Source organism: Excalfactoria chinensis, chromosome 3 (genome assembly GCF_039878825.1).
Source record: "Excalfactoria chinensis isolate bCotChi1 chromosome 3, bCotChi1.hap2, whole genome shotgun sequence".
Lineage (NCBI taxonomy): Eukaryota > Metazoa > Chordata > Aves > Galliformes > Phasianidae > Excalfactoria > Excalfactoria chinensis.
The window spans coordinates 32,757,134-32,771,065 of record NC_092827.1 but is presented as its reverse complement, the minus strand read 5'-3'; the positions used below and the strand labels follow the sequence as shown (position 1 = coordinate 32,771,065).

Genomic DNA, 13,932 nt, shown 5'->3' with positions numbered 1-13,932 from the left:
CAGTAATGCTCTGCTGAGACTGTGGAACATTTGAGCTGGGGACACGGAAACTGCCCATTCTCTACATATTCATACAGTAACTAAAAGTATACACTCATTAAAATTTTACTTAACATGCTGCTCATAAAAATCACTTCTAGCTTTCATTCGAGACAGAAAAAAAAGCCTGAATGAAACATAAATAGCATTATTAAATATGAGGATAAAAAACATTTAGAAAGTTATTTTGTCACTGCTTTTCATTGTAGTATGGGCTGCGGATGACACAGTGCCACACCAGGCAGTGTGGTGTCTTTCCCCTAGAGGGATGTTCTCTCCTCAAGTTTTATTTTAATAAACATCCCAGCACTCCTGGGAGTAAAGCACCTACCCAGCATGAAGTTGTTATTGCATTTTAAGCTTCTGGCTCCCAAGAATTCTGACATTCATAACATTCCAGAATCCTGACATTCATGCCTCATCACTTATGAACTCCATATCTGTTATATATGTTATAGGTTTATACTTGAATCTCCTCAGTCTCTGCTGCTTCTTCGCATTAGATGAACAATTTACCTTCTGCATTTTTTCACTACTGCATATAAATTTGAGGTATTCAGTTTCCTTCTCTTAAAGAACACGAAAGTCAGACGTTTTTGTAAACTAGTGATACAAAACAAATCTTACCTTTGTTGCATTCTCATACCAGTTGATAAGAGAAGTCATCGAACAACGTACTCTCTTATGGGAAACATGTTCATAGTCCTCCTCTTCCGATGAGTCCACATCTACACAGCAGTTCATCAGCTGTCCCAACAGCTTCTGCATCAGATTTTTTATGCCTTCACAACGCATTTTTAGAAATACGATAAAGACATTTGTTTAGTGCCCTTCACGCTTAGCGCTTCCCCAACTCATACTCTAACAAACTCTCTACTTTTTTTCCACTTTTCTACTTAGATGGCAATAATTCACACTAAGATGTGGCCCCACATCTTTCCTAAACTCCACATTTGCTGTCAGAATGACCTAAAAATAAACTGGAAGGTCACCAATAGATCTGAAGGTGCTGCCATGTGTTCTTTTAATCTTTTCATTTAAATAATATTTATGGGACAGATTTTTTTCTACTCATTTCTTTGCTGCAATAATGTGAGTAAGCATTTAAAAGTGGAATGCAGCCATACATCAAACTCTCAAACAAGAGGAAAGCCAACCTACAATATTACCATGCAGTACACTAACTAGCATGCTCCCAACATTCGTGCTGCAACTAAACGGCCTTTCAATCTTTACTGCCATCTTAAACACAGTAGGAATTCCTGCTGTATTATCCTGGGATTGGACAAATCTTTTGAAGGTATTCAAGATCTCTTCCATCTCAGTATTCTTACTCTTGGGGACAAAAACTGGAATTACTAGTTAATTGACAGATTATTCAAATGAAGAAGCAAAGCTATTGCAGTATTACCTGGGCAATCTTTGGCTTCTAGCAACGCTATGTAAGGAGTAACACGATTCTGAAGGACTTCTGAGAGACTTCTAAAGGTGAAGTTGTGATCTGTAACATTCACACCTAAAAGAAAGATGATTTAAGTGCATATTTCCTTGTGACCATGGTGACTGAATGATAACCTGAGCTGCAGACAAAGAAAGACCAGGAGATAACACAGATATCCAAGGAAGCATCGCTTCATCTATGAGGACAGATGAAAAAACAGCATAAGACTGAACATACATATTAATACCAGTCAGCTGAAAGGAACAGAGAATCACTGTATAGACACCTAATGGAGAATTTTTCCTTACTTCTTATGAAAGATTTCTCAAGGGTGCAAACCTGCAGGGAATAGGATTGGTTTTCTAATTTCCCTGCCACTCATAACCTCAAAGACATCTACAGGCAACTAATCCCACAGATAAAAAGATGAAATTCACTTTCTCTAGGAGAACAGCAGTGCAGACCCCCGAGACCTGAATTTGCATGGGACTTCTGCAAGCAGGGAAATTACTGTGAGTTTTTATGAACTACAGTCTGAATTAATTATGACCTACTCAACATTTACCGCCTTTGTTAACATCCTTAGTCAAAAATAAAAGGAAAGTGGGAAGGGGGAAAAGTGTGGGGAAAGGGGAGTCTTCAGAGGGCAAATCATAGCTTCTTTTCCACAGAAATATTCAGAGCAGGAACTTCTCACTTTCTGCTACATCCAAAAGCAGACTAACCTTCCACTCTTTGTTACTGTTGACATGACACATCTGCAGCATAGGTTTATGAACCAGTGAAAACATAATCAGGTTGCCCTGAACTAGGTTCAAGTTTTCAGTTATGACTATTTGAAAGGGGAAAAAGAAAAAAGAACTTCAGAACATCACTAACTTTATTAGCAAGGCCTTCAGCTATTTTTCTCACCCTCTGCTCCTTTTCCAAGATAAAGATGCCGCTTTCCTACACATAAAGATGCTCTGCAAGAGTCAACTCATTAACATATATCAGAAATACAGAAGCTGTATAATTCTGTGCCACAGGGATTAGTCATAGAAACCACCAAGGAAATTAGTGCCAGATATGGGGATAGAATCAAAGCATCTCCTCTGCATCATGAAAAGAAAACCCAAATCACTACTGGTTGCCTAAGATGAACCTCTAAGGAAGGAGCAAATTGATTGCACTAAGTTACTAAGCATACAGACAAAATGGAAACAGGTCAATTCTTGCTTCCTTCTCCCAGCACAAACTCTTTTTGTTAACATTTCTGAAGCCAACTTGGCCTTCACTGATTGCTGTAAGTAAAACAATTCTCTTTGATCTCTGTATCAATTTCAAGCCTCTGTAAGAGTGCAGATGGACAGAACAGAACATATCTTTAAGAAGTTACCTAAGACAAGAGCTGCAGTAGGGATTTCTCTGGACTTCACTCGATACATCCATTCTGTTTTCTTCTCTTGGAATGCAGAATGAGACCGCTTCAAAAAACTCACTAAGTTATCAAATAACTGTTCATTCAATTCTTCCTCTATTTGCTGTGAGGAGACAAAAAGAATTTTATCTGTACAAATGTAGAAACACCAGAGTATCCTCATTTTCCTACCCTTTTCCTGTATCAGTTTGCTCCTGAAGACTCCAGTGTTGTATCTGGAGTAGCACTAGGGGCTTTTTCTTAGGAACAAGAAGTGACACATGTAGCTGTGAAGTTGATTTTAAATGAAGTCACAAAGGTTGGCTAAAGCAGTATTGCTGAGGAAGCTACCAAGAGAAGCAAGACCACATCTCCAGGATGCTGCACATGATGCCTGCTCAAAACCCTGAGCTCCATTTCAACTACAGACAAGAGTTCCTGGTGCACTCCTTGTAAAGGGCTGATAAACTGGTAAGAGAGTACACAAAAACATCTTCATCCTCTATTTATTCAAGAATACTCTGACCTTTTTGATAATGACTGTCTGCCACAGCTCATACCAGGTAAATTATATGGTAACTGAAGGGAAATTGCTGCATGACATTTCAAAAAGATGAGTTTATGTCATCAGTTTTATAATAGCATCACACTAGTTCCTATGTTACTATAGTTCCCACAACAATCCTCAGAGCATCATCTTCATATCCAACACACCATGAACTTCTGATTGCTACTGCACAGGTTTTCACTGAGCTAATCTAACAAGATTCCGAGTCCTCACGTTGCATGGTTACAGTTTCTATTATTTCTTCCACTGCACACTGTGAAGACGGAATTCAGACTGCCATAGCACCTATGTACTTACATAGCTGTCTTAAATCCATTGGGTTATTTTTTTGTGTGCCAAAATAACTTTGTTATTTGCACTATGCTGGTAATTTCCACAAGGTATATTAGTCTGCTCTGCACCTCAGGCGACCAGCTCATTTACTTGCATGACACTGCTTACTCTGGAAAATTCAAAAACAGTACGAAAAATTGAACTGGAAGTTCAATCACTATTACAGTACTAACAAATGCAGTCTGAAACCATCATTTGCACCTTACAGCTCTAAAATTACCATGTTACAGCCCTGCACTTGGGATATGTGTGTCTAACATGGACCCTTGAGGTAGGCCTGACATTTGTCACCTTTGAAGAAGTGAATGTTTCTGAAAGCCCTTGATATCTAACAACATTTGCAAGACACTGTTGAAAGCAGTGGTTAAAACCAAGACACTCTGCAACACTGGAGCAAAAGAGGTCAAAAATACATGTTCCACAAATCCAAAAAGGAGTGCAGTGCTTTCACCAGCTTTTCGTGATATGAGAAGCCTGAAAGGATGTCAGCACCAAATGCCACCCCTGCAGCCCAGGTTATGATAGACACACAAAGGTTGAGTGCTCCTCAACAAAGTACTTGGAAATCAAATCCTCTTCAGTGTTCAATACCTCCATTAGAAACCAGAGAACCGGAACAAAACAGCACGAGCACAGAGCCTGCCAGCAAATCATCAGGAAGCAATACCCTGGAAAAAACTTTGGTGAATTCCCTGCTAGCCTCCCATAGCACACTATCAGAATTCCCAGCAGTCCGAAATTGTACCACAGATCAGGTTTACTACACTAGAGTTACTGAAGAAATAAAACCTTGACTGGGTAAAGCTCTCAGCTACCTGGTCTGACTTCACAAGCGATGCTACATGGAGCAGCAGCTCACACTAAACATCATCCGAACTGAATTATCACAATTATCTATGCAGAAACAATTATCACCTCCAAGTTTTCCAAGAGTGGGATAAAAGGACAATAATTCAGGACTCAGTAGGAAACATTACAGAGACCCCAGAAGCTTGGTGAATAAAATACTATGTAGCAGCAAAAATAACTGCAAGCAATTTGCCCTTTGATTAATCAAACTAAGGCAAGGCCCACATCATTTCGTCAGCAAACTAAGGCAAGGCCCACATCATTTCGTCAGCATAGGATGAAGTATCTTCCATCAAGAGGAGAAAGAACAGAAGAGAGTTTTTGTGACATCCCTTCATAGAGAAAAATGGTAGGACATTTAGGATAGGAAATAATTATGATTTTCCAGATGGCAACGGCTCTGAGCTTCTAGGTAGTTAAGGAAGGCGTTTTATCATGATGGCCATTCTGAGGCACATCCTTGCAGAGCACTAAAAAAAAAAGCCCTCATTGACCTGAAAAGGCTGCAGCCACTGTTTACTATCTAGAAGCATTGTTTCAAACACCTTGACAACACTGTGCCAAACAAAGAAGACTTAATAGGTCTTCCAGAAGGGACTACAGCATGTTGTCTTCCCTGTAATCCCACTGTGCAACTAACAAGGCAGTTTCTTTCTGCTAGGCTGGTGTCTACCCTGTCACGCCAAAGCAGATGGCCACTAAACACCTCCAAAAGCCTCTGTGTGTGCTCTGTAATCGGCCTTGTGACTTTGAAAAGGGTGTTGACTAGTCAAAGCAAGGTGGATTGCAGGGAGAGAACTAGAGGAATTTATGAATTTAGCCTAAGGGTCTAAACTGTAAGCTTCATCCAGCTGGCTACTACTGTATATCCCAAAACAAACTTTGAGGAAAAAAAAAAACACAGAATACCTCAATGTTCAGAATGTTCAGTGCCTAAGAGTAGGCAGAGGAATATGGAATACTTGCCCAGAATCCTTGACATCAAACAGAGGAGGAAATCCCTGCTGTACGGAAGCAATTATTAGTACTATAATACAAGCCAGCTGGCTATTCAGACACAACAGCATGCCATCTAACACACAATTAGGAGGCCATAGTTCAGTATGAAATTAACTCCCATCCCCACCAGACAAACCCACTGACATGGTCCATACTATATCGACAGACTAAGTGTACAGCTGTGTCATTCAACATTTGACATCCATGCAGTTACATTCACATAAATCCATTGTGAATCTTGAGCTGCTGGGCTCTGTAACGATTAGGACACAAGCAGCTTAAAATCCTTAGGGAGCTGGCAAGCACACAACTGTACTGGAGGTAGGAAAAAGAACAACAAAATTATGCCAGGAGTTAATAAGTTCAATTAGTAAAAGCAGATACTTAGAAGAAGCAGCTTGAAGCCTCAAAAGCGCGTAGTGCTATGATCAGAGGTAATGCGTAATTGATGGATTTTCTATATTTATTACATCCTGGGTCAATATTTCTGGCTCTTTTATTGCTTTAATAAATTGCTTATTTAAGCATGTATATATATGTATATATATAAAAGAACCAAACAAAGAAGTAGGCAGAACTGTTATAAATGCAAAATGTTGCTTTCATATTAGGTGCAAGACTCACCTCTGTATCTGATTTGACCTGTTTCTGTAATGACTGGCAAGTAGCAAACCGTAGATCACTGTCCTCCAAATCACCGTGTCCTTCTCTGAAATAGTCAGCTAGAAAGTAAGCACAAGCACAGACAAGATTATTAAGGCAAAGGATTCTTTGTTGAGACGAAAGCAAAGCACTCAACTGAAGCGAGAACATCTTTTTATATATAAATACATAAAAATACATAAGCACGTAAGGGAGCTCAGCTGATTATCTTAGCCAATTAACTAACTGCCGGCATCTTGCTGAATGAGGGGAGAAATAAGCAGAATGTACTGCCCAATTATAGAGACAAAAGTAGAAGAGCTGGCTTCCACCTCAAGTCCCACATAGCTAAAGGCTGAAGTAGGGCAAAAAGCTGTTACTGTTATTATTATTTAATAAATAAATAAATAAAACAAGTCTTTCCCTTGTTTCAGGAAATTTTGTGGGTCAGCTTCCCCCTTTCAACCTTCCATCACTATTACAGTCAGATATGAAGCACAAAGGCCTGCAAGAATACATACATCAAAGATCCTTTCTGTTCTCCCAGGATAACACAGTTAATAACTGATTTCCAGAAGACAACAAAGCATACTGGGAAAGAACTGTTAGGTTACATGAAATACAGATTTTTATCATTATTTTTCATACGTAACCTCAACTGACATAACTATGTCAACAAAACCTTTAAGCTCAAACTCAAGCCTCATCTCCAAATCACCTCATACTTCTATACATGCTGCTTATGGAAAGGAGAAGCAAAATATCTGTGATTGATCTAGAATGCCTTCAAGCCTTCAGAAATCAGATCCTTTTTGGTAGCAGTGTCTTGGCACATTTCTGGAATGCGTCTGGCTTCCCAGGTGCTCCCCTGCTTCACAAATCTGAGTGCAAAAACTCTCCACCAGCTGCCAACAAAAAAGGCAGAGCCAAAAATAGAACCTGAGATTGAATAGAAACTAGTAAAACTGAGTGACATCCCTCCTGGTGATTTTTTTTCCTACCACCCTCACACAGTCTAAGTTTCCCTTAAAAATGAAAGAAATAAAGTAATGCTGTAAATGATGAATGAGATTGATCCCTAATCCTCCATTTTCCTTGTCTCCCCTAAACTAATGTCTCATTTACATCCCTAAGAACAATCGCTTCAACACATAGCACACTTTGATCACTGAAGCTTTATTCTTTTGCAGAGAATCTAGCCACCGTGTTTTTGTTATTATACCAAAGCACAATATTCTTTCTGTACTACCAAAACTCAAATTATAGGCACAAACACGTACAGAAGGCCTTTGCAGTGTCAAAGATTATTATCAACCACAAATGAAACTTCACATTTTACAAGTTTGGGTTTCCAAATTCATCACATGCGCAGCTAAGTTACGTGTTTTCATCAACAGCTGGTAAGTGAGCAGAGCAGCTCACTTCCACTTCTCTTTTAGGGGTAGTTCAGTCAAAGTCATTTTTTGGTGACAAAGTATGTGCTGACTGGAACGTGTGTAGGAGGATTTACCTAAGTATTACAGATCTTGCAAAAACAGAAACATCATATTCAGTAAATGATAAGATTCCAATGTGGTTTAAGTGCATGGGTCTGGGTTGTTAAGTGTATTTACCTTGCAATGACTTGGAATGAGACTGGATGATATTCCCCTATCTCTCATTCCGTGAGGTACAGATGTGCCAACCCTCACAGAAAAAAAAATAACTTGGGATTAATTCTGAAGTAGGTGTTGTTTTAAGTCCCTCTGGTAATTAATGAACCTGTAGTGATCTCCAGAAGTCTGGCCATAGTACTTTCCCTTCCATTTCTTTCTTTCTTTAAATACACAAATTGTCACACTTCTTGACAGCTCTGGTGCTGCCAGGAAAGATCAAAAACCTTTGAATCTGGGCATAAGAACAGTAATTTCCCTGAGCCACTCTCCAATTGCAACTTATTTACGGTTGCAATAAGACTCAATCCCATTCAGTCTTCCTCAAGCGACATAAACACATTCTGGATCGGAGAAAAATATCTACTAGAAAGTACACAGGATGTTCACACGTGGCTTTTGCCTAAGGTTGTTGAGGAAAAGAAATAAACCACTGACAATATGGAACAGATTTCTGAATCCCATAGCTTCAAGCAGCCCATTCGTAGTCATTTGGCAGTCGGGAAATAATTCGAGGTAGCATAGAAATAAGTTCTCTTGTACATAATAAATAAACAAACAAATAAATAATATAGATATATATATGCAAAGATAAAGCCACCTATACAATCTTGGTGGCTGAAGATGAAAAAAAAAATTACATTGATCAATTACTTTCTTGAGTACCGCTGAAGAAATGAATTTCTACCAACACCAAGGAGCAACTCACACAGCTATGACACAATTCAATCAGGACTGAAGCTTCCAGGATTAACTCCCTCAAAGCACAGCACCATATACCAAAGTGTACTAACCTGTTGTTCGAGACACCTTTCTCTTCTTGGGACTTGGTTTAAAAACAAAGCAGCCCTGGAGAACAGCAAGAAAAATAAAAACTTCAAAATCAGCATCAATCCGACTGTGATCCCTGAGGAGAATTTGCTCCCTGTTAACCTTAGTGATCCACTAAACAAACAACTAGAAATGAACTGCCAGCATCTTATGGATACTAATTTGTTTATTGTGCTTTATTTTCCCATTTCAAGCTGGAAAAGCAGTGGAAGCAGTATCCCGGCACTGGAAGCAGTATCCCAGCATCTCTGTGAGGAACTTGTTCACCTTCCAATTACGTTCTTCAGCTCATTCATTGGGTAGATCAACAAGAGAGGAATCCTTGAACTTCTTACGTGCCTTCATTCAATAGGCTTAAAAATAAGATGAAATGACTTCCCAGGGACATATCAATGGAGTTTTCCCATTAAAGGTTCAGTTAGAAATAAAATAAAGAAAGAAGTTGGGATGAATAGAGGTGATCCAGAATGACGCAGTTACTTACAGAAAGCCAACGATACCCTTTATCTACAGAGGCCAAGTTTATCCCAACTCAGAAAAGATCACAGGATCATAAAATCACAGAATTAGAAGGGACCTTAAAGCCCACCCAGTTTGAACACCCTGCCGAGTCATCACCCACCAGCTCATGCTGCTCAGGGCCCCATCCAACCTGGTCTTGGCCACCTCCAGGGATGGGGCACCCCCAGATTCTATGGGCAGTCTCTGCCAGTATCTCACTACCCTCTGAGCAAAGAATTTCTTAAAATCATAGAATCCTTAGAGTTGGACAAAGCCTTTAGAGTTGGACAAGGCCTTTAAAGGCCATCTAGTCCAACTCCCCTGCAATGAGCAGGGAGGGACACCACAGCTAGATCAGGTCACCTGGGTCCTGATCCAGCCTCGCACTGACTTTTGTGTCTAGGGATGGGGCACCCACCACATCTCTAGGCAACCTCTTCCAGTGCCTCACTGTAAGACTTTTTCCTTACATCCAACCAAAATCCACCCAACTTCCTAAAATCTAACCTAAATCTCCCCTCTTTTAGTTTAAAACAATTCCCTCTTGTATTATCAGTATCAAACTGTGCAAAAAGTTGGTGTCTACTGATTATCATGAAATCATTGAATGGTCTGGGTTGGAAGGGACCTTTAAGATATCCAGTTCCAACTCCACTGCTATAGGCAGACGCCTCCCATTATAAGCTCCCAAGTACTAGAAGGCCACAATGAGGTCTCCTCTCATTCCCCAGCTCTCACTGTGAGGTTATTGTGCTAGAGCAATAGTGAAGAAAAACCACAAATGTTCAAGATCTACAAGCAAACCGTTCCAATCATTCATTTCCCAACAGAGATACCTGTATAAACAAAGACTAGTGAACTCAACTCAGCCAATGGTAAAAGAGTGATCAAGTAAAAATAAAGCTCCAGAGTGGAATTCAATATTGCTCACAGATACTTGTCTGTTGGGTGACTTTGGATATGCTGGTTCTGTTCTGATCCAAATATGAACTCTAACACTAATATCTATATTGGCCTCTGAAAAACAGCCTTAGGAATCATAGAATTGCTTGAGTTGGAAGGGATCCTTAAAGGCCATCGAATCCAACTGCCCCATAAGGAATAGGGACATCCACTGTGAGACCTGGTTGCTCTCAATCTGACTTGGCCTTGAGCGTCTCCAGGGATGGGGCATCCACCACACCTCTGGGCAAGCTGTTCCAGTGCCTCATCACTCTTACTATAAAAAACATCTTCCTTATATCCAATCTCAACCTTCCCTCTTTTACTTTGAAACTACTTCCCCTTGTTCTACCACCACAGACTCCGCTAAAGAGTCTGTCCCCTTCTTTCTCACAGCCTCCCATCAGATATGGAAGGCCGCCCTCTGATCTCCCTGGAGCCTTCACTTCTCCAGGCTGAACACCTCAGCTCCCTCAGCCTGTCCTCATGGAGAGATGTTCCAGCCCCTGATCATTTCTGTTGTCCTCCTCTGTGCTTATGTCAAATGAAACATAAATGCTGTCCACTGAATTCTTTACAAGTCTTGTATTCCCAAACACCACTCAGTGTTGCAGAGGCCAGTATGTAAGATGGCCAAGTACTACACGGAAGACATAGGACACAACGCAAGGACCCTTCACTACTCATATACATAAAAGCAACAGCGGGTTTGAAAGGGAAATCCACTTGCTCCGGGTTAAATACGAGCTTGGTTTGGAAGCAGCTCCCGACAGCGGTAACTGCACAGTGACTCTGGCGGGAAACACGAGAGAAAGGCGCTGCGCGATCACCGCCCCGCCACCACAGGAAGCAGCAGCCCCGAGGCTGCAGCCCGGCTCCCCTCAGCCGCCCTCCGCCCGTACGTTCCCCTCCGTCATCGGAGCGCGGCCGGCGGGCAAACAACGTCATTCCTCCCGCCTCACCTTGGAGAGGGACCGCGTGCTCATCTCGCCGGCCCCGCATTAACGGACACACGGCGCCACGAGGAGGGGCGGCAGCGCCAGGCGATGAGCCCTCGGCGCACGCGCAGTGGGGGAGCGGCCGAGCCGCCGCCTGTCGCGGAGAGGCGGACGCCACAGTCCCCCCACAGCCGCGCGGAATGGAGCGGCCCTCAGCAGGCGGAGCGGAGGGGTCAAGGGGCGGTGCTGACCTCCTTCCAACAACACCGCCATGGCGGCATGCGCCTTCCGAAGGAGCATCGCCGGGCAGGTAGGCTGCCCTAGTAGCTGGAGGGCAGAGAGACTGCGCGCAGGGAGAGGGGATTTTCTGCTGTCTGTTCTGCTTAACGCTCTTTGTGCTTTTGTTTCAAACGTAGCTCTCTAAAGTTTTGGATTTGCCACCGGAGAACTTAATAAAGTCCATCTCGGCGGTTCCCGTCTCCAGAAAACGGTAGTGTTTGCGTTTAGTTCTGCTGTGCTCATCTATTTGCATTTGGCGGTGTAAGGTTTTAACGGGTCTTTAGGGGGAAAAAAGAGAAACACAAAGCTCTAAGCTAACTTACCAGCCCAATTATGGGATGCCCAAATCCGATTAAACCACTGTCTTTTCTTTCAAGCAAGTTCCAAACAGATGTTTGCTTTAAAATAGGCAGCGCTTGAGTGGCAAATGTTTCAGTATGAATGACCTCAGGGTGAAGTTATCGTGGGTTTTTTGCTTTATGTCATGCTTGAGAGGTGTAATGGTAACAGCAGGTAAATGACATTTATTCATGAGCGTGGCCTTAGTTATTCTGAATTGGTAATCTTACTGTATCTATTTTAGTGCTGTATTAGAGTGAAGGTGATACTGAGCATTCAGATGTACTTCTCTGACCACAGCATATTCTCACATCTCTGTGACTGGGTTATGCTTTCCAGTTGGGTTTGCCATACTCAGAGTCAGCTTGGATTTATCAGATCTCCCTATCATTTCAATGTACTTCTCCCCTGATTTTCATCTGTTCTTTTATTCAGGCATGATGCTGATTTCCAGCTTTCCATTGCTTCCATAGAGGAAGGCAGGTCTAGTGATTGCTTAGCACAAGATCTTCAACTCCGAGCTCAGAAGCTAGCTGAGAAGGTATGCTGCCTTTATCAGGCCAGTCTTCCAATCCCTTGCTGCTTGAGATTGAGGATTCTTAAAAGAAGTGTTTTTGTGGTCACTCCAGGCCATGGGAGTTGGCAGTAGCTGAGGCACTGAGTGTAACTATAGTATAAAAAGCTGCAGGTATGTGAAACAAGATATCCAGAAATGACTCAAGCCTTGAAGAAACAAAAGGGACAAGGAAGAAAATAAAAAAATCTTCAAGGAGTTGGTGTGCCTCAAGTCGAAAATGGGATCAGAAAGGTGATTCTAGGGTTTGAAAACAATCCTTCATCATCTATGAATCTTTACAGGGACCATCAATATAAGCCTCCAGATTAAATAAGCTGCGCTGGTTAACTGTAGGAAAAAAATATATATCATTGAAATCTTAGAATCTTTTTTGTTGTGTAGTGGATAAAGGCAATGCATTTATTTTCATTTCTTTGGACTGATCACATCATCACAAAGAAGATGAACAGTGTAGAAGTAAGCAAGATAGAACTGTTATATGCAAAACTAGCACTGGGATAGAGAAGTGTACACAGTGATAAGCTTTTGCTGTGATAAACAGTTGATAGTGCCTCAAGGTTCAATGGCACGGTCTTAGTGTCTTAAGAGAAAATTGGTCACAGTATTTGGAATGCAGATGTTTAGGTTAGGCAGATGAGACTGAAACTGTTTTTGTTGACTAAAGTAGCCTAATTAATGCAATGCTAAATGGGACATAATATATTCTGATATGCTGAGCGTTGCCTGTCAGAAAGGTCTTTTATTCATTGGCTTTTAGTTTTTATTTGGGGGGCTGATTTTGCTTCATCTTTGAACTGTTAGTTCTTTGCTGAGGGGGAACTCCTTTCATTATTATTATTACTTCTAATTTGTATGTCTCTACATAGCATAAAGACACTCTGATCCAAGTCTTAGGCGTGAGGAGGTCTGGTTACTGTAGTGCTATATCATACTTGGAGGAAAGGTTCTTAAAGCTATGGAGAGGCCAAGTGAGCTCTCATACTGAAGAGAGATGAACGTCACATGAATGCTAACGACAACTTATATAGAAAACATTTAGCGGAACAAACAGTATGGAGCAAGTGCAGTGGGAATTTTTCTGTCTGCTTCTTAATGTTGGTAGGAAGGACCTTCAGTAAAATGGAAGGGTGGGAAGTTCTGAATCAATCCAAGTAATATTTATTCACGTAGCTCATGCATAAACAGTAGAATTTGTTGTTGGAGCTTGTAAAGGTTACAGAACTTAGAGCCTGACTGATTGCATCTCCTGTTTAAGTCTGGTTTTAAACACAAAGGCTATAAAAGGGGTATAATTTCTTCCTTGTGCTGATGTGCTTCAGTCAGAATGAACAGCTTGCCCCTCTCTCTCATTGACATTAACCAAGTTGTATGTGGTTGGTTATTTTATTGTTTGTTTTCGTAGGAAATTTATTGGCTCTCAAACATGGCTAGTTTAGTAAGGAAGAGGCCCAAACTCTCAACCTGTAAAGAAGCAAAACTTGTTTAAAGGGGAGGTTGCTTGCAGTCAAAATAAAACACAAACTGGACGCGTGCAAGGACTGAAAATAAATGTGTGATGTTTTGCACTGAGTTGCATTTAATCAGATAATTTACGTGTTGATTT

The 13,932-nt window shown here is 41.2% G+C and overlaps 2 protein-coding genes across 4 annotated transcripts in view; one reads left to right on the top strand and one right to left on the bottom strand.

Annotated features, from left to right (window-relative positions):
• The window catches only part of ORC3 (origin recognition complex subunit 3), a 35,055-nt gene extending 23,733 nt beyond the window's left edge, over nucleotides 1–11,322 (bottom strand). For both annotated transcript variants that reach the window (XM_072332323.1, XM_072332324.1), the window contains exons 1-6: nucleotides 11,159–11,322; nucleotides 8,717–8,771; nucleotides 6,253–6,350; nucleotides 2,859–3,003; nucleotides 1,451–1,555; nucleotides 667–821 (exon numbers count right to left, since the gene is read on the bottom strand). In XM_072332323.1, the coding sequence (XP_072188424.1) occupies nucleotides 667–821; nucleotides 1,451–1,555; nucleotides 2,859–3,003; nucleotides 6,253–6,350; nucleotides 8,717–8,771; nucleotides 11,159–11,182 (582 nt within the window). In that variant the 5' untranslated portion in view covers nucleotides 11,183–11,322. The remainder of the gene's footprint in view (nucleotides 1–666; nucleotides 822–1,450; nucleotides 1,556–2,858; nucleotides 3,004–6,252; nucleotides 6,351–8,716; nucleotides 8,772–11,158) is intronic.
• RARS2 (arginyl-tRNA synthetase 2, mitochondrial) overlaps nucleotides 11,271–13,932 on the top strand; it is a 30,808-nt gene continuing 28,146 nt past the window's right edge. Inside the window, exons 1-3 of one of the 2 annotated variants that reach the window (XM_072332325.1) lie at nucleotides 11,271–11,444; nucleotides 11,551–11,624; nucleotides 12,188–12,293. In XM_072332325.1, the coding sequence (XP_072188426.1) occupies nucleotides 11,406–11,444; nucleotides 11,551–11,624; nucleotides 12,188–12,293 (219 nt within the window). In that variant the 5' untranslated portion in view covers nucleotides 11,271–11,405. The remainder of the gene's footprint in view (nucleotides 11,445–11,550; nucleotides 11,625–12,187; nucleotides 12,294–13,932) is intronic. The other variant, XM_072332326.1, reaches the window with a different exon arrangement.